Source organism: Rattus norvegicus, chromosome 10 (assembly GCF_036323735.1).
Source record: "Rattus norvegicus strain BN/NHsdMcwi chromosome 10, GRCr8, whole genome shotgun sequence".
NCBI lineage: Eukaryota > Metazoa > Chordata > Mammalia > Rodentia > Muridae > Rattus > Rattus norvegicus.
Genome location: NC_086028.1, coordinates 94,923,888 through 94,946,337, shown reverse-complemented (window position 1 = coordinate 94,946,337; position 22,450 = coordinate 94,923,888). Strand labels below are relative to the sequence as shown.

Sequence of the window (22,450 nt, the reverse complement as noted above, 5' to 3'; positions counted from 1 at the left end):
ACCAGGGGTGAAAGGAGCTAGGCTGTGAGGCGAGTCCGGCGACCGTCTCAGACCCTCTGGATTTTCCTCATGAAGTTGCCTGCGCGTCACCAGAGCGAAATGTCAGAGAGGTACCTTCCTTCCCCAGGCTCGCGCGCGCACCCAAGGTGGCCACTGAGGCAGCACGAGGGAAAGTGGGACTCCAGGTCTCCATCCCCATTTCCCCCCTCCCCAGGGCGGTCCTAGAGGGAGACACATTTCCCTTCGGAGCGTGGGTCCCACACCTTGACGGTCTGCACTGTCACCCACTGCCTGCTGGCCCCGCACTACTTACAATGTTCGCCCGGGCTACCAGCGGCAGCAAAGTGTCTTGCATCTGAGCGGCTCCAGGCGGGGGAGAATGATTTTACAGAGGAAATAGGTTAGTTTCCCTCTGGTTTGTTTTCATTCCCTGCACCTCAGCTGGCAAGTGATAGAAGTTTGTTAGATGGCGTGTAAAAATGTCATCAAACAAGAGGGGGGGGGGGAAGATCGTGGAAAGTGGGGAAACCATTACAAAGTTCTTCACCTGGAAGCTGGTTGTTTGCACAGCTAGACACTATGCCGGCTGCTTTTACCGAAGGACATTTTTACCTTAGGATTGAGTTTTCAGCCTCCGGTGATCGGATTGTTTTTGCAAACCATACTGATGAGTGTCTAGCTACAAGAACATGCCAGCTTCTATGGCAAGATCCCCCCATGTACCAAGCACTGTTATGTGGCTCTGGGGGTTGGGGAGAATGCAGTCGAAACACCTTTTCTGGTAATTAAGGGAACGGTCATCTAAGATAGAAACTGACAGTACTTGAATAAACAGTGCAGTCAAGTGGAAAAATGGTCTTAATGAGTACCACGGGCCCTGAGTTTTCCTTTTGTGGTTTCCAGGACTTTTCCTCAGTGGAACTCCAGAGCAAGACACTAAAATTAGGGGCTTGGGTTTCAACTCCATGGTCTTGCAAAAAAAAAAAAAAAAAAAAGGGTGACTTGGCTGTAGCCAGTGATTCATTCAACGTGGCTGAGGCAGTTTAGCAGGTTAGAGTTGGGGTTTTTGTTTTTTAAACAGAGACTTCAAACGAACCTCCCCCCCACCCCCCACCCCCGACTGGTCCACAAAAGTGAGGCTGGAGACAACTTGTCGGAAGCTGTATTCTGGCTACACCTTGAAGGAGCTTCCCAGTGCCTCTGTTTTGCTGACACCAGCAGCCCTCTCATTGCCTTCTAAGCTGGTCTTTTGAACTTCGCCCAGAACTGGCCCTAGACTTAACCCCAGAGGCTGTGTCACAGTCCAGTCTCTTTATGCCTTTTTTGCCAAACCCTTACCACAAATTAAATCACGGCGAATGTCCCAGGTACTACGAATCTCCAGGTCCTGGAAGGGGCCCATTTATTTAAGGCACAATTCCGTCACCCCCCCCCCCCTTCGATAACACAGCCAGTCTCATCCTGTAGCCCAAAGTGACGTGAAACTCGCTGTGTAGAGAAGCCCGCTTCAACACACAGCTCACTTCCTGTCTTGGCTTCCTGAGTGCAGCGCCCGTAAGGTGTACAATCGAAGAACCTCACTCCAGTTTGTCTCATTTTATATTCTCTCCTTTTTTCCTTCTCAAGGAAGACACGAGGGTAACCAAAAGCTACTAGAAAATACTCTAAACTGCCCAGCCTTTTTTTTTTTTTCCTCCGAAAGGACATTGGAGGCCTTGAAGGAAAAGCCATCAGGAGCTCACTCAGAATTACAGAGCTATCCAGTGGGAAAATACCCTAGAGACCGCCTTCACAGATGCAGCTTAGCCATCAGGAGATCCGTGAGTCGGGAACCACTGCCCAAGGGTTGCCAGGAGATAAACCCGCCAGGCTTATCTGACTCAGAGTCAGTCGGGGTCAAAGGCCACCCTTTGGAATTGCCTCTTCCTTCCGGAGACAAGCTCTGGATTCAGAACCCAGTTAGGTCAGAATCTACTCGTTGGGAACACTAAACATCAAGTTGGCCCGGAGGCCATCAGGTTGCTTAACCAGCCCTGCTGTGCAGAGTCCCACAAAGTCCTTCCCATCAGATACAAAACCAAATGGACAGGTAGTTTTTGGATTCCGTAACTTGTAGAGGCTTTTGAGTAGCCAAGTTGAAAGGTGAGGCCTTGGCAGGAGTGTGGCGGTTTGTAGAGCCCGGTGACCTGCTGGTTAAATGGCAGAGGGAAGAGGACTGGCTGCCTGTTCTGCAGCCAGACACTTCCTCATTTCACGATTCCTTTTTTGAAGTCGAGAGCTGCGTGTTGCTTGGGGGGGGGGGGGGTGCCCCGAGACTCTTATTTTGTTTAGTAAAAGTTTTTGTTTCTGTTGCTTGTTAGTGTTTATCTCCTTTGTTTGGGGGGAGTTGGTTTTGTTTTTTCGTTCTGTTTGGTTTTTCTTTTTGAGGTGGAAAAGAAAGACAACTGTAGAAGGTAGACAGGACTGTAGCCCAGGCTGGACCTCACCACAGCTTTTTTTTTTTTTTTTTTTTTTTTTGGGAGACAGAGTCTTGTTGTTTAACCAAAAGCTGGCAATCCTCCTGCCTCAGTCCACTGAGTTGACCACAAGGCCCAGATTGTTCAGTAATCTTTCAGCAAGCCTATGTGGTACACAAAATGTGCAGGCACTGAGAAGCTGCTCACCCTCTAGGTAACCCACCTCTTTCCCACTGGGGGAGGTCTCATGCAGCCCAAACTAGCTCAGACTTGCTTATGGCCATGGGTGGCCTCGAATCAATTCCTGATCCTCGGGCCTACATACGTGTTAGGTAGCATGCCACCACGCCCAAACTCTTAAGTGTGGTAACATGCCGACCGATTTTATCTTCTAGGAGGGCTTGTGCTCTGTCATTGTGCTACACTCTGGTCTTACCTCAAAGTCACCCATGGTAGGACGTTAAACACTCCAGACTCATAATAGAAATCAACTTTAGAGTAGACGTGGGGAGGCCATGTTTATGATGGTCCCAGTAAGAAGGAAGAAAGTTTTGTTTCCCTTAAACCTTGGTTGGTTGGGCATAGCTGGCTTGTGCCTTTAATCCCAGACAGGAGGATTGCTGCAAATTTGTATGGATGGAGCCCGGGGCTATAGCATGGTTGGAAGTGAAAGCCGTATCTGGCTGTAGCCAGAACTGAGAGGTGCAGGCGTAAAGCGGGACTTTAGGGCATGAGCAAGCCAGCTGATCACCCAAAAGGGGCTCAGAAAAATAAACAAAAGCCAAGCATTCAGTGTCTTCTGGGCAGCTGTCATAGACCAAACCTAACGTCCAGCTGCTTCACGCCCACTCGGGCAAGACCCTTCCAGGGTTTGCTCTTTGCCTCTTGACTCAGTTTCCTTGGGTCACCCACGAGGTTCAGCTTGGCATAGTATCAGCTGATGGACTTTAGCGCTAAAGTCAAAAATATCAGCTATTAAAGCTAGTGGATGCCTTAGAGATTCTCCAGTCTTCTGCTGGTTGAGGTAACGGGTGCCTTTAATCCCAGCACTTGGGAGGTAGGGGCAGGCACATGGCTACAAGTTCAAGGCCGGCCTGGTCTATGTCTCTATGAAATTCCTAGGACAGCCAGGTCTACGTAGAGAGATGGTGTCTCAATAAAGAACAACAAAGTTCCCCGGCCCCTTCTTTGCCTAAAGAGGCCCAGAGATGGGAAGTGACTACCGCAAGCCAGACAGGTGTGTGGCTAAACAGTCACAGAGCTCTATACAAGGTCAAGAGTACTTTGTGGAGGGGGGCAACTCTACAGGTAACACACACACATACACACACACACACATACACACACACATACCCCCTCACATACCCCCTCACATACAAACATACACACACACACTCACACACACACACATACACACACTCACACATATACACACACACATACACACACACAAACATACACACACACACACCCTCACAAACATACACACATACACACACACCCTCACATACAAACATACACACACACATACACACACTCACACACACACACACACCCTCACAAACATACACACATACACACACACCCTCACATACAAACATACACACACACATACACACACTCACACATACACACACACTCACACATACACACACACACACCCTCACATACAAACATACACACATACACACACACCCTCACATACAAACATACATACACACATACATACACTCACATACACACACACTCACACATACACACACACACCCTCACATACAAACATACACACACACATACACACACTCACACATACACACACACACCCTCACATACAAACATACACACATACACACACACCCTCACATACAAACATACATACACACACTCACACATACACACACACCCTCACATACAAACATACACACACACATACATACACACACACATATACACACACACACATTCCACTTGTCCTGAAGCACACGTGTAAATAAATAAACTAACATAAACTTTAAAAGATCTTGTTTTGCAGAATGCTTTGTCAGGCTGGGGATGTTGCTAGCGTACTCGCCCGACAGGCATGAAACCCTGGGTCCCTAGTATCTCGTAAGCCGTGTGTGGTGACTGATGCCTACAATCTCAGAGTTTAGGAGCTCTTAGAGAAACAAGAGGGTCAGAAGTTAGTTTAAGGCCATCCTCCATTCCACAGTAGCTGTGTGAGACTGTCACAAAAAGCAAGTGTGCTTTGACAGAAAAAAAAAAAAAGACTTCCTCACAATAAACATAGAAAGCGCACTACCTCCCTCCTCAGCCTTTAGTTGGCCTGGACAGTCCGATTTGGGACTGTTTGGGCCAAAACCCTTAACCTCCCTGGACATGTTCCCCTGTTTTGCCAATGAGGAGAACAAGCTGACTTTGGACTCCCTCCTAAACCTCCTGTACTTTTCATCTGAAGGCAATAGGTTGACCCTAGTGCCACCCTGGTTTTTTTCAAGAGAAGCTGCAGGCAGAACTTTGAGGCTGTCTAGACACAGCCTTTCTGGTGATGGTGGGAACTTCAGTGCAAACCACAGATCCACCCCATTCAAACAAAATACAGAACTCGAATCAGGACAGTGAGGCTAGGTGCTGGCCGAGTGTGCTGGCACACATCTCTAATCACAGCACTCAGGAGGCAGGGGCAGGAGGATGTCTGAGTTAGCCTGAACATAGTGAGGTCCAGGATAGAACAGCCAGAGAGAGTTAAGACCCTGTCTCACAAGAAAGAAAGAAAAAAGCTAGGTCTGATGCGATATTCAAGACAAAAAAAAAATCAGATTTGTGTGATTTTATAATCTAGTTGAGCAAAGAATTTATAAATTTATAAGCAAAAAAATGTATAAATCTAGTTGTGAGAGTAAACAATTACCCATTACGGGGTTCCTTTCTCATGAAGATGAGACCGTGTCAAGTTGAATTTATCAGAGGAAGTCTGACAAAACAGGAGGCCCAGAAGGAGCCAGGCTGTGGAGGCTACCACAGCAGCCGTAGAGACTGCATGCAGCTTGAAGAAATGACACGGTGACAGGCATGATAGCTGGAGACCCCAGGAGCCATCGGGACCATTTTTTGACCGTGGGGCAGGTGAGTCAAGCTTTAGAACCAGAGAAAAAAGGATCCATGGGTAGGTTGAGGTCTGATAATGAGGCACACAGAAAGTCAGGCTCATTAGATTTTTCCTTCAGAGAGAGAAGAGTGAATGAAACACACATGCGCGCGCACACACACACACACACACACACACACACAGAGCAGTGCTGCCAATAGATTCATTGTTTTAGCCAGGAGGAACTTATGAGCTTCACAAGGAGAAGGCCCGGTAGACAGACTCCCACGAATGCCAAGGCTTTGACAAGGGCAGGCTCACCACGTCTATGGCCTCCCTTCCCACCAGCATCCTTCCCCTGGGAAAACCACTGTCCCAAAGCCAACACCACTGGGGAGCACTTTTTAAACCGCAGCCGGCTGCTGTTTGTACTCCTCTGCCCCAGCTGCCTGTCTTCAGGGAGACTTTGGAAAGATTGATGAAGGAGAAGGGTTGTGGAGACCTCCCTTACTGGCAGACTCCAGTCTCCCGTCATAGAGCGAATGCTTTCCGTGTCAGGGACACTAATCACTGTGCTGAAGTTGCCCAGACTACGTCCTGCCTTTCCCTTCATTCTCAGGTGTGATGCACAACATGAGATGAACCCGGCTGCAAAGGGCACAGGCCTCTTAAAGTGTCCCATGCCTTGTTTCACTTGGCCAAATACTTAACAGGCCCAGAGTACGGAAATAAGGGAATAGCGCCTTCAAAATACAGACTTCTGTGGGGAGTATCAATAGGGTGGATGGGTAGAAGTCAGAGATGCCACTGTTTAAGATGTGCGAACTAGGAGCCAGTGAGGTGCTTAGATTCTGCTAAGCTGGTCGACCTCCGTGCAATCCTCAGGACCCACACGGTGGAAGGAGAGCACTTCCTCACACATGCCATGACACGTGGGCACACACATCCACAGAATCATTGTCTTAGTCAGGGTTCCTATTCTTGCACAAACCATCATGACCAAGAAGCAAGTTGGAGAGGAAAGGGCTTATTCAGCTTACCCTTCCGCATTACTGTTCATCACCAAAGGAAGTCAGGACTGGAACTCAAGCAGGTCAGGAAGCAGGAGCTGATGCAGAGGCCATGGAGGGATGTTACTTACTGGCTTGCTTCCCCTGGCTTGCTCAGCTTGTCTCTTATAGAACCCAGGACCACCAGCCCACCATGGGCTGGGCCCTCCTACTCTTGATCACTGGTTGAGAAAATGCCTTACAGCTGGGTCTCATGGAGGCATTTCCACAACTGAGGCTCCTTTTCTGTGATAACTCCAGCTTGTGTCAAGTTGACACACAAAACCAGACAGTACAATTATTTTATTTATAATTGATTTCTATCTTTATGCACATTGGTAGTTTGCCTGCATGTATGTCGGAATCCCCTGAAACAGGAGTTACAGCCGGTTGCGAGCTGCCAGGTGGGTGCTGGAAATTGAACCCAGGTCCTCTAGATGAGCAGCCAGTGCTCTTTCTTAACCACTAAGCAGTCTCTCCAGCCCCACAGAATTATTTTTGTCTGTTTTGCCTTGCTTTTGGGACAGGGTTTCTCTGTGTAGCCCTGGAGCTGTCCTGGAACTCTATAGACCAGGCTCACCTCAAACTCAGAGATCCACACGTCTCTGCCTCCCCCGAGTGCTGGGATTAAAGGTTTGTGCTACCACCACTCGGCCACAGAACTAATTTTTAAATTCATTTTTAAAGTAAAAAAAAAGAACTTACAAGTCTGCTACATGAATACTAACTTTGGGGGGGGGGGTTGGGGGGTTGTTGTTGTTTTAAGAACATATATAATATACTCCCAGTCAGTTGGGAAGGTGAAAAGGAAGAAGCTCAAGTTTAAGGCCCACCTGCTTATGAAGACTGTGTCTGAATGAAAAAGCAACATGGGGCTGTAGCTGAGATAGATTCCCTCCCTGCCTTAGGTGTGCTGGGCCCTGCCAAGCTCAGTACTGTAAAACAAAACCAAGAAACATCTTTGCCTTATGTCTTTGTTGTGTGAATACCTGGAAATTTCAGTGGTGTACAGTGATATAATCAATTCTTGGTTGTCTGGTTTTTTGTTTTGGGTGTCGGGGAGGGTGGGTTTTAGTTTTTTTGGTTTTGGTTTTTGTATTTTTTTGTTTGTTTGTTTGAGACAGGGTCTCCTATAGCTCACACTGGCCTTGAACTTGTTATGTGCCCCAGCAAGAGTCATTGCCCATGGGAGGTCTGAAACTGTGGATTAACTCATCGTGAGAGGTATACCACTGCTATTCGCTGGGCTAAAAATATCTATGCCCGTTTCGGATGTCTCTAACTGAAGAGGCTATTAGAGCCTTTCACTTAGCTGTGTTGAGGCTCAACGCCACTCACCCTGATGAGGTTTGGAGAGAAAAGCATAGTGAGATCAGGAGTAACTCGATTAGGTTGGCATGCTCAGGCCCTTGCAGAGCTGCGATGCCCCGTTTAGCCCGTGTTAAGTATTTGTCATGTGTTCTGAGGTTAATCCACTCCCGGTGACCAACTTGGAGGAACAGAATCTACAATCAGAAAACTCCGTTTTCACAGAGAATCAGTCACCTTCTGTCCATGAAGATGCTCTACATCGGACACCAAATAGTAATCAGGATGCTGTTTTACTGAGCAGGGAGTGAGAGCTAAAAGGGTTGGGTGGACGACTTGGTACTAAGTGGACATGAGTGGGAAGTCTCAAGCGCTTGATACGTGGAAGACGCTGGCTGGACAATTCTCTCCTTATAAGCGTGCCTCATGGCCAATTCACTTCCTTCCTTCCTCCCTCCCTCCCTCCCTTCCTCCCTTCTTCCCTCCTCCCTCCCTCCCTTCCTCCCTTCCTTCTTTCCTTCCTTCCTTGTTTATTTTGTTTTGTTTTCGATATGGGGTTTCTCCGTGTCGCACTGGCTCTCCTGGAACTAGCTCTGTAGACCAGGCTGGCCTCAAACTCAGAGACCCACCTGCCTCTGCCTCCCAAGTGCTGGGGTCAGAGGTGTGGGCCACAGAGCCCAGGTCCACTTGGTTCTCCCTAACCTCGTCTGTATTCTTTGACATCAGCGTCAGTGCTTGGTCTGGTGGGCGCTCTGCATCCGTCAGAGGACCTTCAAGTGTTCTGCTCAGGCGCCTCGTGTGTGTTTATGGCTTCTCACTTTTGATTATGACAGAGAAGGCTGGTGTTTAGATTCTTTATGGGTCCCATGTATAGTATAAAATATTGTACCAGTATAAAATTGTATGAGGCTGTCCTGATTCTACGGGATTAGATGATGAGGATGAGCTGGCTGTGGTGGCAAGGGCCTCTAATCCCAGCATTCACACGAGACGGCACCAGTAATCAGTAGTGGTCATTCTTGCATACGTGAGTTCAAATTGGAGGCCAGCCTGGGCTATATGAACCCCACCCCCACCTCACAAAAGAGACAGGGATGAAGAGAAGGCAGGAAAACAATCAACCCTGATATTACTAGTCTGAATTCTCTTTCTCGTGTTTCTATTGCAGATCAAGAATGACCCAGAAGAACTCGAAGCTTTGTTCCAGGGCCAATGTGTATACCCAAGTGCCTGACGGAGGATGGGGCTGGGTGGTAGCTGCTTCCTTTTTCTTCATTGAAGTCTTTACCTATGGCGTCATTAAGTCGTTTGGTGTCTTCTTCAATGACTTGATGGACAGTTTTGACGAATCTAACAGCAAGATCTCATGGATAATATCGATATGCGTATTCATAATGACATTCACAGGTGAGTATGTGGGCAATAGCCATGTGTGTGTGTGTGTGTGTGTGTGTGTGTGTGTGTGTGTGTGTGTGTGTGTCCGAGTTAACATTTACATGCCAGTATACTCCTCAGTACAATCTCAGCCTACGCACCTGATCCTTTTAATCCACCAGCCTGCCTGACAGTCGTCGGGCGGATCTGTGACGCGTCCTATCGTAGGCCCTGTTGGACTGTCTAGCATCAGTTAAAGAATGTGGCTTTTAGCTGGCTGGGGACCAGCAAGAATTAGGAGGCAGTGAAGAAAAAGCCACGGTTGCCAGATGTAGTGTCTGTAGTCCAACACACGATTTAGACACACACTGACTGCAGCTTGGGAGGTAGCTCAGTGGGAGAATGCTTGCCTGGCACCTGTAAGGCCCCAGGTTATTCCCAGCACCACGGAGAAGGAAGAAGGGAGATACATATGGCGTGCATGGTGCTTGTGTCCTGTAGAACATTTCGAAGACAGTGGTAAATTCCAGTCCTGCAAGGACACAGCCACTGGCTGAGAAAGAACACCCAAAAGCCCTAGGTACTAACTTTGACTGCACATGCACTAGAGATGGCGCCACACGGAGTCAGCATGGCCGCTAAGCAAGGATAGCATGCAAATTCATGAAGCGTTCCTTTCTTTCTTTCTTCCTAATGATTAAGAATGCTTTCCCTGCATGTATAACTTTGCACCAGTGGTGTGCCTGGGCCAAAAGGAGGCCAGAAGATGATATAGGATTCCCTGGATCTGGAGTTATAGAGGAGACGGTTTTGATTTGTTGAGTCGGTGCTGGGAGTTGAACCAGGTCCTGTGGAAGGGCAGTCGAGTGCTTTTAATCTCTCAGCCACCTCTCTAGCTCCTCTGAGTTTTTATTTAAAGAAAAAGAAACTCATTTAGCATGCTAAGGCTCTGGGCTCATAGAGACATGCTGGAGAAACAGAATAAAAACATTTCAGTGTGGACTCGAGGAGAAGGTGCGATGGGGTGGGTAAGGGGAGACAGTTGGCCCGATACCTCAGGGTTCTTCACTTACAGATTCAACCAGCCAGGCTGAGTGGGGCCACTGACCAGTGCCAGGTCTACCGTGGTTAACACATCCAAACATCTTCCTTGTGAGAGTCCTTACTCCACAGTAAGCATGGTGTAACAACCGCTTGCATGCTGTTGCCTTCATTTTGGATCGTAAATGGTCTAGAGAGGATGTAAGTGTATAGAACATGTGTAGGGTTTATATGCAAATGCTGTGTCAGCATAGGAACCTCGGCACCCATGGATTTGGGTCTCCTCATGGAGCAGGGAGCCCCAGAAACATTCCCTATAAGGTCATGGTTCATGTATTTCTTTTCCTCGTTTTCCAGCTTCTACAAACTAAATCTCAAGCTTCATGCACGCCAGGCATGAACACATATAACAATCATAGACCACCAAGCTATATTCCCACTTGTAAAATTATAGATATTATCCTGAGGAGACACTGAATCCCGTCACCTGATTCCCCAAAACACGTTCCTGATTCCTCGAAGCACAGCGCTGTCAGATCCAGTAGCATAAAATAAGATGCGGTGGGAGGCTGCTGCCTGCCATTTTTAACTCACTCGCTTCCACGCGGGTCTGATTTGAACATGGGTGGTACTGTCTCGTGCTCACCTGCCTGTGAGGGGTAACCCCCAAGGCTTTCCTGACAGGCCGGGATGCTGCGCTCACCTCAAGAAGCCAGCTCGGCTGCCCTTAAACGTCCCTGACTCATGCCCTGTCATGCAACATCATCCGTGAGTTAGAGCTACCCTCTAAGTGTAGTTCATGTTAGCCATAGAATCTCCTAAAAGGCTGCTCCATCCCGTTGGGTTTCGAGACAGGATCTCACTGTGTAGCAGCGCTCACATCAGCAGCTACAGTCAATACAAGCTTGCAGGTGCTCGAGGCCAAGCTGTTGGTCTGCTTTTGATCTCTGAGACCCATGTGTTAGTAGCAGAGGAACAATTCCCAAACATTGTCCTCTAGCTCCCACTAGTGCTCCCACATACATATACATACACATACACACCACACACACAGACACATGCATACATATACGTGCATACACACACATATATATACATACATAATATAAACTCACACATACATATACACATATGCATATGTATACACACACATACCTCATGTATACACATGCATACACAGACATAGACACACGCATACATATACATGCATACACACATGTGCATGCATACATACACACAAACACATATACACACATGCATACATACTCACACATACATATACACATACGCATTATGTATATACATACATACACTCTCATGTATACACATGCATACACACAGATATAGGCACATGCATACATATACACACATACACACATGTGCATGTATACTCACACATACATATACACATATGCATTATGTATATACATACATATACTCATGTATACACATGCATACACACAGATATAGGCACATGCATACATATACACACATACACACATGTGCATGCATACATACACATATACATACACTATACACACATGCATACATACACATACACATATACATACATATACACATATGCATATGTATACACACATACCCTCATGTATACACATGCATACACATGCATACACACAGACATAGACACATACACACATCTGTAAACATATGCATATGAATACATACATACTGCATGCATGTAATTTGTGTGTTTGTTTGTTTGAGACAGGGTTTCTCTGTAGTAGTTCTGGCTGTTCTGAAACTCAATATATAAACCAGCCTGTCTTTGAACTTAGAGATCTGCCTGCCTCTGCCTCTGCCCCTGCCCCTGCCCCTGCCCCTGCCCCTGTCCCTGCCCCCTGAGTGCTAGGACTAAAGGCATGCTCCACGGTGGCACCACCTGGCCATACATGCAATTTTAGAAGTTAAAAATATATAAGCCCCTGGGTTCGGTCCCCAACTCCGAAAAAAAAAAATATATATATATATAAGCTTACATAATGAAAACTAACAGTAACTTGTCTGTTGATTCCAACAGAATGCCTTCCCTCCCCACCCCTCCTCTCCCCTTCTGTCTAGTGTGTTCCTCTTTGACCCAACTCTGATCGGTTCTCTTATCTCAGTGTACTCCAGCCAGCGTAGAGTCGAATGTGAGTAGGAAAGAATTTGCTAGATTTCAGTGTCCCTGGGGACAGAGTGTTTGGAAGCCAAACAGACTAAGATTCCTCACTGCCCCAAGTCAGCCATCCCTGGCTATTGTCTTTTAACTGAATATGCCTGAGAATGCGTTGTATTTTGACCCTGCATTATTTTTCGGACAGTCCAATGAAACTAGGGAGACTCTGGCCACCAACGGGTTCTTTTAAAAGACTCCAAAGCAGTGAAGACAGAAAATAAAAACAGTCATTAGGAAAGTAATCCTGAGGAGAGCCAGTGTACGCTGGAGATCTCTGTATTGAGCAAAGACGGTTCACCCAAAAGTGTGTTTCATATACCCGCCCTCACAGATGCCGGAATCTAAGGTCTTGCTCACTGGGCAAGCTCTACCCTGAGCTGTACCCCAGGCCCTTGCTTTCCTCTTGCTGTTTTATCATTAAAGTACTGGGGGATTGAACCTAGGGTCTGGCTAGTGGTAGCGACTGCTCACCCCATGAGCTGCAACCCCGCCTTCTTGTTAAGGTTTGGCCCAGGACAGCCTTGAACTTGCAATCCTCCGGCCTCAGCTTCTTAAGTAGCTGAGACTGCACTCTTGAGCCACCAGGACCTGCTCTTTGCATTCTGAATCTGAACAAATGCTAAAATGACCTCTGGCCCGACCAGCAGCCACTGCAGGAAACACACCAGGTTCTTACATCACCCCATGATACGAGTTCAAGTTCAAGTGCGGGAAGGAGTCACCCTGAAACCGGCGCAGAAACCCAAGGTCACAGGTCTTTTTCTGTTCCTTCCCCTCACAGCTCCCCTCTCCACAATCCTGACCAACCGCTTCGGACATCGGCTGGTAGTGATGGGAGGGGGGCTCCTCATCAGCGTGGGAATGATTGCTGCCTCCTTCTCCCAGAGGGTCTACCAGATGTACATCTCCATAGGGATCGTCTCTGGTGAGTGCCTCTCCTCGGCTAACACGTTGTGGGCATGCGTGCACCACGTGAAGAAGGGCGGGATGAAACGAAACCCAGATTATATTTCTTCCCCCCTCCCCCCACTTTTCTTTTTTCTTTCAAGTTAATTATGTCCGAAAAGTGGTTTTGGACTGGGTGGTTCGGATCAATACGGTCCCCATGTAAAAATACATTCTCAAACATCCAAGAGCTTTTGTTTTGTTAGGGAGGAAAAAAAAATTTTTTTTTTTACTTAGGATTTTTCCTCCGCTCTAGTTCGAAGCTGGAATACATCATTTGCACAACATAAGACTTAAGTTCTTTTTTTTTTCAAGATTTATTTATTTATTATATATGAGAACACTGTAGCTGTCTTCAGACACACCAGAAGAGGGCATCAGATCCCGTTACAGATGGTTGTGAGCCACCATGCGGTTGATGGGATTTGAACTTAGGACCTCTGGAAGAGCAGTCAGTGCTCTTAACTACCGAGCCATCTCTCCAGCCCAAGACTTAAGTTCTTAATGCCAGCATTTCCCAGATCAGGGGCTGAGCACCCTGGTTGCTGTAAGGGGAAATAGTATGCTGGACTTGCTCTTGGGGGTGTCTGAGAAGACATCAATGGTAGGTGATATATATGTGTGTGTGCCCAATTCTCATGCTTTACATTTTGTGTAGACCTCTGCACACTTCGAAAGCTTTAGGCGACCAGACCAGATGACACGTGCCTGTAACCTCAGGGAAGGATTAGGCTCAGGCAGGGAGATCATGAGTGTGAGCCTAGCCTGAGTTACGCATCATCTCAAAAAAAAAAATAAAAGAGAAAGAACTTTTCCCCATACAAACATTGCACAAAAATTACTTTGGATAATTTATCCTACTGTGAATTGTATAAATTTGGGGAGTTCTGGAGAACAGTTCTCAGTTCTTATGTCTCAGCTCCCTGCATGACTGTGGCTGTGTTTCTTTGTTTATTTATCTATGGTTGCAACAATTTCACGTATCCCAGGCTAGCCTCCAAAGGTCTGTGGGGTAGCCAAAGGTACCCTTGAACTCCCGACCTTCCTGAGTGCTGGGGTTATAGGTATGTACTACCATACCCGATTTCTTGTGGTACCTGGGGACTGAACTCAGGGCTTTGTGCATGCTAGACACACACACACACACACACACACACACACACACACACACACACACAGAGGCTATCATCTGAGCCACACCCACAACCCTCTGGCTGGGGGTGAAATCCCTTTTCTTTCCTGCAGAATGTTTGGCTTGACTCCTGGAACTTTACTCTAACCGTGCCATCCGGGCGCAGACCGTGTATGATTCTCACCGGCCCTTTTGATTTTCGCCCACAGGTTTGGGGTACTGCTTTAGTTTCCTCCCGACTGTGACCATTCTGTCGCAGTACTTTGACAAAAGGCGTTCGATGGTCACTGCGGTTGCTTCTACGGGAGAGTGCTTTGCGATGTTTGCTTTCGCACCAGGTATGTGAGTGACACGTCTTGTTAGGTAGGGACTGGGAAAGCCAGTCTGGTGCTATGGCTGTACTAACTTGGGCCAACTACGTGGGTGGCTTGTAATGAGATGCCACAGGCTCTTTCTTCAGCCCATTTTTAGGATATCCTCCTTCTCCCCAATTATAGGCATTCACACCTTTTTAATCTTAGTCCATGACGGGTACATGGTCAGTGGTAAGGCTTTCTTTCTTTTTTTTTTTTTTTTTTGGTTCTTTTTTTCGGAGCTGGGGACCGAACCCAGGGCCTTGTGCTTCCTAGGTAAGCGCTCTACCACTGAGCTAAATCCCCAGCCCCGGTAAGGCTTTCTTGAAACATGGGAAAAAAAAATAATCCCTTAAAGCATTTAAGAATATGGACTGTTGGCATTAATATCCCTTCCTTTCCAAAAGAGCTACATTCGGAGTAGACGTGTTATGCCAACACGTGAAACCAGTGTTCCTGTGTGCGTATGACTAATCTCACAGCAATGCTTTTCCCCTGGTTTATTTCCCCAACGTAACATTAATACATGAGACACAAGAAAAGGAAAGTAGTGTGTAGACAACCTTCCAGACTCATCCCTTCTTTCCTCCTCCTGTCTTCCTGGGTTCCCTGCCCCGCCCTCCCCTTTTGCCAACCTGCAAATTCTACCACTGAGCTGCATCCCAGCCCGATGCCCTTTCCTGACGAATGCATCAGTGGGTTGCAAGGTTGGGAATAGAAGTGATTAGGAGTTAAGTATTATAGTATCTGAGGCTACTCAGGTGGTCCAGATAATTGTGTGTTCACACACATGTACATGTATGTGCGTGTACACAGAAGAGAGAGGGGGGGGGTTAACTGTTGTATTTGGGTGAGGGCTGAGCATAAGGCTGCCATTCACTCCCTCTGTTTGTTTCCATTTCTTTCTCTCTCTTTTTTTTTAAGATTTATTTATTATACATGAGTACACTGTAGCTGTCTTCAGACACACTAGAAGAGGGCATCAGATACCATGACAGATGGTTGTGAGCCACCATGTGGTTGCTGGGATTTGAACTCAGGATCTCTGGAAGAGCAGTCAGTGCTCTTAACCCCAGAGCCATCACTCCATTTCTTTTTTTTTTTTTTCTTTTTTTTCGGAGCTGAGGACCGAACCCAGGGCCTTGCGCATCTCTCCATTTCTTAAAAAAAATAAAATAAAATCTTGACATTGAGAAGGAGTCCGTGAACCATGAGTTACTACCCAGCTGGTACTGAGCACCATTCCTGGCGCTTGGTTCATACTTAGGAAGTGTTTTATGAGGCGCTGGACAGCTGGCTGTGGGTAAGAGTGCCGACTGCCCCTACAGAAGACCCTCGTTTAATTCCTGGCGCCTGCAATCCCCATGCTGGCTCACAACCAAGTGTTTTTCCAGCCCTGCAGGAGCTGCAATTCTCTTCTAATCTCTGAGGGTGCTGCATACATGTGGCTGCATACATACACATTGAGACAGACACTCTCCTACACATAAAATAAAAATAAATAATATCTCAAGTAAAGTGGTTTTTTTTTAAAGGAGGTGAAGTATATAGTTTTACTGTTAGTGATGGAGACCCTTGCTGTCTTTGACCATCTCTCTGAGCTGCTTCTGGTCGGCAGCGTCTGCCCTGGGTTCACTTGCGAGAGAGGCGAGATCCCAGGTTGCTAAGGACATACCCAGGTAGAAACTGGAGCGCCGTATCATTTAACGCTGAAAGAAGCAGGAAGTGCGTGTCTCGAGTTGGGATTCACGAGGGAGACCTGCGAGCCTCTGTAAAATGGGTGGACAGTCCTTGGGACACAGTGAGAAAGCCCAGGCTGTCGGAGCAGACACGCTTAGGACTTTGCTTGGTGTCCAAAGAAAGAAGCAGGCAAGGGGAGACGCTATACTTTAGAACTCGGAAAAGCAGGCAGGCTTCGTGGTGAGGATCTTAAGCAACTGCTTCTCGTTTGACTTTTCGGTCACTTTCCATTACAAAGATTGGATGCGTAGGTTGCACAGTGATAGTTTAGAGTTAGGTAAATCATTTTTATAAGAGGTCAAATAGTAATAAAATAATATTTATTATATTATCATGGTATCTGAGCCTCCTGGTATCCAGAGCTTCCTGCGGGCAGGTGCTCTACCCACCAATATGTCCTCAGCCCTGGGGATGCTTTCAGCTTTGGGAATTGTGTGTGCGTGTGTGTGCGTGCGTGTGTGTGTGTTAGAACTACTCAGTTCTGCCCTCTCAGCACAGAAGCATCTGCAGACTCTGTGAACGCACAGACATGGTTCAGTCCCAGTCCACTTTTATCCACTGGGTCAGATTTGGCCTGTGGGCTATTGTTGGTTGAGCCTGAATGTGGGTGACAGACAAGTCTTCCCTCTTGGGCTTCTGCCTGGAAAAAAACCCCTGCCCAAAGCTCTTTTGGAAAGCTGGACTGACAGTTTTTTCATAGCATATATAACAATAAGTGTGCACATTTTTTTTATTCACTTATAAGGTGCACCAGGAGCCAGAATATAGGGGTGGGGAGACACAGCACAAGCATGAGGCCCTGAGTTTGGATCCCAGCAGTCGTGTGAGAAGCTCACAGTAGCACATGCCTATCCCCAGTACTAGGGGGCTGGAGATGGAGAGGTGGATCCCGGAGACCAGCCGGTCTTGCCAATTCCAGATTCAGTGAGGAAGAGGCTGGGGCTGCAGCTCTGTGGCAGAAAAGCCTTAAATTCAATCCCCACCAACTCCATTCAAAACAAGACAGGACAGTCTTAAGAAAGACACCCAGCATTGACCTCTGGCCTCCACCATGCAAGTACATGTTTATTCACTCCCCTCCCTGTGCCCCACCTAAAATATAGTCCTAGAATGTCTGCATTCACCCTAACGTTGAGCAGAACGTATTACTAAAACTCCATCCACATTTCTCCTGGCTAGTGCTTGCTGGATCCGGAGTCTGGTTTTTTGACCTTGGATTTTTTTTTTTCCCTTTGCTTCTGTGTGTCTTCAAGCTATCACGGCCCTGAAGGAGCACATCGGCTGGAGATACAGCCTTCTCTTCGTGGGCCTGCTGCAGCTGAATGTCATGGTCTGTGGCGCCTTGCTAAGGCCGATTATCATCAAAGGGCCAGGCTCACCGAAAGCGATCCCTCTGGAGCCCCGCAGAGAAGTTCAGTACATGCTTGAAAACGAGAAAACACGGACCTCAATCGACTCCATCGACTCAGGGGTCGAGCTGACTACCTCACCCAAAAATGTGCCTAGTGAAGCTAAAAGAGAGCAGGAAGTCAGGGTGGAACAGCAGCAGACCCTGGTGGTCGGCCCCAAGCACAGCCAGAAGAGAGCTCCGTTGCTGGACTTCTCCATCTTGAAAGACAGAAGCTTCATCTGTTACACGCTGTTCGGCCTCTTCGCCACCCTGGGCTTCTTCGCGCCTTCCCTGTACATCATCCCTCTGGGTATCAGTCTAGGCATCCACCCTGACCGCGCTGCATTCTTACTGTCCACGATGGCCATTGCGGAAGTGTTCGGGAGGATCGGGATGGGGCTTGTCCTCAACAGAGAGCCCATTCGCAAGATCTACATCGAGCTCATATGCGTCATTTTACTGACGGTGTCTCTGTTCGCCTTCACCTTTGCCACCGAGTTCTGGGGCCTCATGCTGTGTAGTGTGTTCTTTGGCAGTATGGTTGGGACCATAGGAGGGACCCACATCCCCTTGTTGGCTGAGGATGATGTCGTTGGGATCGAGAAGATGTCATCTGCCGCAGGAGTCTATGTCTTCATTCAGAGCATTTCAGGGCTTGCGGGACCGCCCCTGGCAGGTGATTATCTGCTTTTCTCCTTGTCCATTAGTGGGTGTGGCATGTGTTACGGTATGCACATAGAGGTCAGAGGACAACTTGGAGGGAGTCGGTTTTCTCCTTCAGCCATGCGGGTCCCAGGGATTGAACTCAGACCGTCGGGCTTGGCAGCAAGCGCCTCTACTCACTGAGTCGTCTCCACGGTTTCGCTGGTTAGTGCAGAATGGTCCTTTGCACTAGGGTCGGATCATGACTGGCTGTGGTATGTCCTCGCACTTGCCGTGGTTAAAGCCAGCCTCGGTAGCACACACCTGTGATGCCAGCATTCCTGAGGCAGAGGCAAGCAGATCCCTGGGAGTTCAAGGCCAACCTGGCCTAATGTAGTAAGTCCCAACCAAGCCAGAGTACATAGTGAGACTCCGTCTCAGAAAAATGAATTAGAAACTGTGCTCATTAAAAGACTCCTGAAGTGGGGCTGGGGATTTAGCTCAGTGGTAGAGCGCTTACCTAGGAAGCACAAGGCCCTGGGTTCGGTCCCCAGCTCCGAAAAAAAAAGAACCAAAAAAAAAAAAAAAGACTCCTGAAGTAAAAAATAGCAATATCCCCTCTTTCTGTTACAAACGCAAGCTTGTTAAGCCAGAGGTGGTGATGCACGACTTTAATCTCGGGAGGCAGACAGGTGGTTCTCTGTAAGTTCCGGGCCAGCCTGGTCTACAGAGCGAGTTCTAGGACAGCCAGGGCTACACAGAGAAACTATCTTGAAAAACTGAAATAATAAATAAATAAGAATACTAGCTTGTTAAAAATAATGGGCATGGGGGGGAGTAAAAAAAAAATAATGGGCATCTAAGAGTTCTGCCTTTTTGATTCTCAGTAGGATGGACTTCACCCGCGAAGAGCTAGTCAGTAACTTAAAACTCGCTTTTGTCGGGTGCTAAGTGTGCTGTGTGCTTCGTTTCTCTCTCCAGCCCAGCAGCTTTCTGCCTTTGGCTATGTTTCCTTCAGAAAAATTAAAATCAAAGAAGGAAGCTAGTGGGCGTGGTGGTCCGTGCCTATAATCCCGGCATCTGGGAGGTGGAGACTGGCAAACGGCTGTGTGGGGTTGAGCAACATAGGGAGCTTCAGGGCAGCCTGGGCTACTGTAGTTTTGGGTTGGATGGGAGCCCAGGCGTGAGGGCGTGCGTGGCGGTGACGTCACTAACGGTGTCGATGCCCGCTTTCTTCCAGGCCTGCTGGTTGACCAGAGCAAGATCTACAGCAGGGCCTTCTACTCCTGTGCAGCCGGCATGGCACTGGCTGCGGTGTGCCTCGCCCTGGTAAGGCCCTGTAAAAAGGGCCTGTGCCAGAATCCTCACTCAGGTGAAAACCAGACAGACGGGCATCGCGGGAAGGCGTTACAGGACATACCGGAAGACTTTCTGGAAATGGATCTTGGGAAATGTGAGCCCAGGGCTCATATGAAAATGGATCCCGTGTGACGCGTTTTTTTTCAGGTGGTAGCTTCTATGTCGCCTGGGTAACGGAGCCCCTGGGGATACTGGGAGGGGCAGGCGCCAACCACTAGACCACACCTTCGAATCTGCATGAAGGGAATGCCTGTGGGACAGCAGAACCGGCAGCTGTCCCCTCCCCTCAGTCCCTTTTGCTTGTTCTTTAAGCCAAAACCAAAACAACCAAACACTCTCCATACAGGCATCCAGTCCTATTCGGTAGCAATACAGAGATGAGCAGGAAAAGACCTGGTGGACATGCCAACAAGAAAGCAGTACCACGAACTGACAAAGGACTGCTGCTGTTAACAGCACTCACCCCTGTGACAAACTACCATTTCATAAAGTGACATCCAGCCCAAGTCACAGGGGTGAATCAGCCATTCTAAAAAGACCAAAAAAAAAGAAAAAAAAAAAAAAAAGGAAAAAAAAAACAAACAAAAAACCACACACACACATACAATCTTGAACCATTAAAGATGTTGCTAATCTTCAGAAATAAGAGGTGAATCGTTTTTAAACGATTTGAAAAAGATAAGTAATCTTAGTAAGTTTACATTGACGGATTGTGGCCTCTGAGTTTTCTAAACACCGCATGCAAAGAAAGCAGTGCTTTTAAGGCCGAGCATTTGATTAATATGCAAAAAAAACAAATTAAGCACGTATGACAACTTGAACTTCATAAACAGGATCACTGCCGTTCTTCACGGCCAATCGTTATCACCACAAGAGTTTCAGTAGACATGTGGGATTGTCTTCGTATTTCCTACTTCGTATTTCATAATACAAGAAATAAATGACTGTTGTGTCTCTAATTTAAACCACTATTTATTTTTAAGTTATTCTAGGACGATTAAAGCAATCAAATGAAAGGGCCGGCGAGATGGCTCAGTAGGTAAAGGTGCTTGCTACCAAGTCCGATGACCTGAGTTCAGTTCCTAGGAACCACACGGAAGGAAGAGAACCAACTTCCGGGAGTTGTCCTCTGACCTCCACACATATGCTAGGACACGCAGGCGGCCACACACACATACACAGAATATTTAAATGTAAAAAAGAAAAGCTAATAATCAAAATAAAGAAAAGGCGATCTGAGATACACACAACATATTTTTACCTCTGTTCTGCAGCTCCGTAACTGCTTCGGAGAGCTTTCTCGGGTCTCGATTTCCGCAGCCCAGGTTGTAACGATTCTCCGGGGGTTGTTAAAGGCAACGTTGTGCTATTTGGAGGGGGGACAACAGGAGGCAAATGGCCTCTGCTTCTGCATTGTCCGCTAAGAATACTTGAGGCTCTTCTTCGGTCAGAATTCTACTTCATTGAATTGTTAGAACATTTCCAGTGGCTTGTCTGCTGTCGTTGTCATCGTTGTTGTTAATTGTTGTTCGATCTGTAACTGCGGAAGCATTTCTTCATTGCGCCTGAAATGGGAGACACTCAGACGTTACAAGTTGCAGTTTACATCTTCTGTAGAACTTGGTCGCCCTAAGTTGCCATGGGTACCTGGTCACTGCTGTCAGTGAGTTAAACTACATGTGTCTATAATGTTCTGCACTCTAGCAGTTCTCTGTAAAGGGGGTAGGGTGAGGATGAGGGGGGCTGCTTCCTCACCTGTTTGACAGCGTCTCCCCGACAGGGTGGTCGACGCTCGCTTCTTGACCTTTCCTCATCTTTCCTGTTAAGGACAACTCAGGGGGAAACGTAGAACAAGCCTAGTCCGGTTACAGGTACACACAAGCTTGAATCTCTTCTCTGCACTGAGACGGAAGTGGTGAGGTGCGTCACCACCCGCCACGTTTAATACAGCATCTTATCAGCCATAGAACTAGTAGGACAATCTGTAAAACTTGGGGGAGGGCGAGTGACTGGAAGACAACGTGTCTGTCCGAAAGAGCAGACTCGAGTGAAATGAGATGGATGTGGCAAGCTCTGTGGGGCTGCCCCCGAGAAATAAATGCTCTAGGCTCGAGGGTCGGTTTGCAGGTGTTATCTGACTTTAGCACTTTACAAGCGATTTTGTACTACGAATGTTCGAGATGGTTTAATATTTATAACTGGTTTCTGAGGGGTCTGCTCTCGTCTACTGCATGAGACAGGAAAACGTGTGTCCTTTTCAGTCTGTCAACAATCAGGGGTGCCAATGTTGGGAAGGGTGGGGAAAACAAAAACGAAAACCACCACAGGATCGCTGATCTGTATGAGTGACGTTCTGGTACTTCTAGATTTACAATAAATTTGTGGCTTTTTATTTAA

At 47.4% G+C, this 22,450-nt stretch overlaps 3 protein-coding genes across 15 annotated transcripts in view; 2 read left to right on the top strand and 1 right to left on the bottom strand.

Moving 5' to 3' along the window:
- LOC134480893 (5E5 antigen-like) overlaps positions 1-1,838 on the top strand; it is a 9,587-nt gene extending 7,749 nt beyond the window's left edge. The window contains exon 2 of the mRNA XM_063270167.1: positions 1,703-1,838. The gene's annotated coding sequence lies outside the window, so the exon portion shown is untranslated. The remainder of the gene's footprint in view (positions 1-1,702) is intronic.
- Arsg (arylsulfatase G) overlaps positions 1-22,450 on the bottom strand; it is a 150,928-nt gene that overhangs the window by 116,684 nt on the left and 11,794 nt on the right. For all 7 annotated transcript variants that reach the window (XR_005489859.2, XM_063269225.1, XM_039086177.2 and 4 more), the window contains exon 2: positions 21,315-21,618. The gene's annotated coding sequence lies outside the window, so the exon portion shown is untranslated. The remainder of the gene's footprint in view (positions 1-21,314; positions 21,619-22,450) is intronic.
- The window catches only part of Slc16a6 (solute carrier family 16, member 6), a 23,103-nt gene extending 653 nt beyond the window's left edge, over positions 1-22,450 (top strand). For 2 of the 7 annotated variants that reach the window (NM_001415132.1, NM_198760.2), the window contains 5 exon segments: positions 9,067-9,305; positions 13,274-13,417; positions 14,779-14,907; positions 17,916-18,728; positions 19,935-22,450. In NM_001415132.1, coding sequence (NP_001402061.1) covers positions 9,074-9,305; positions 13,274-13,417; positions 14,779-14,907; positions 17,916-18,728; positions 19,935-20,185 — 1,569 coding nt within the window. In that variant the 5' untranslated portion in view covers positions 9,067-9,073 and the 3' untranslated portion in view covers positions 20,186-22,450. 7 annotated transcript variants of the gene reach the window in all.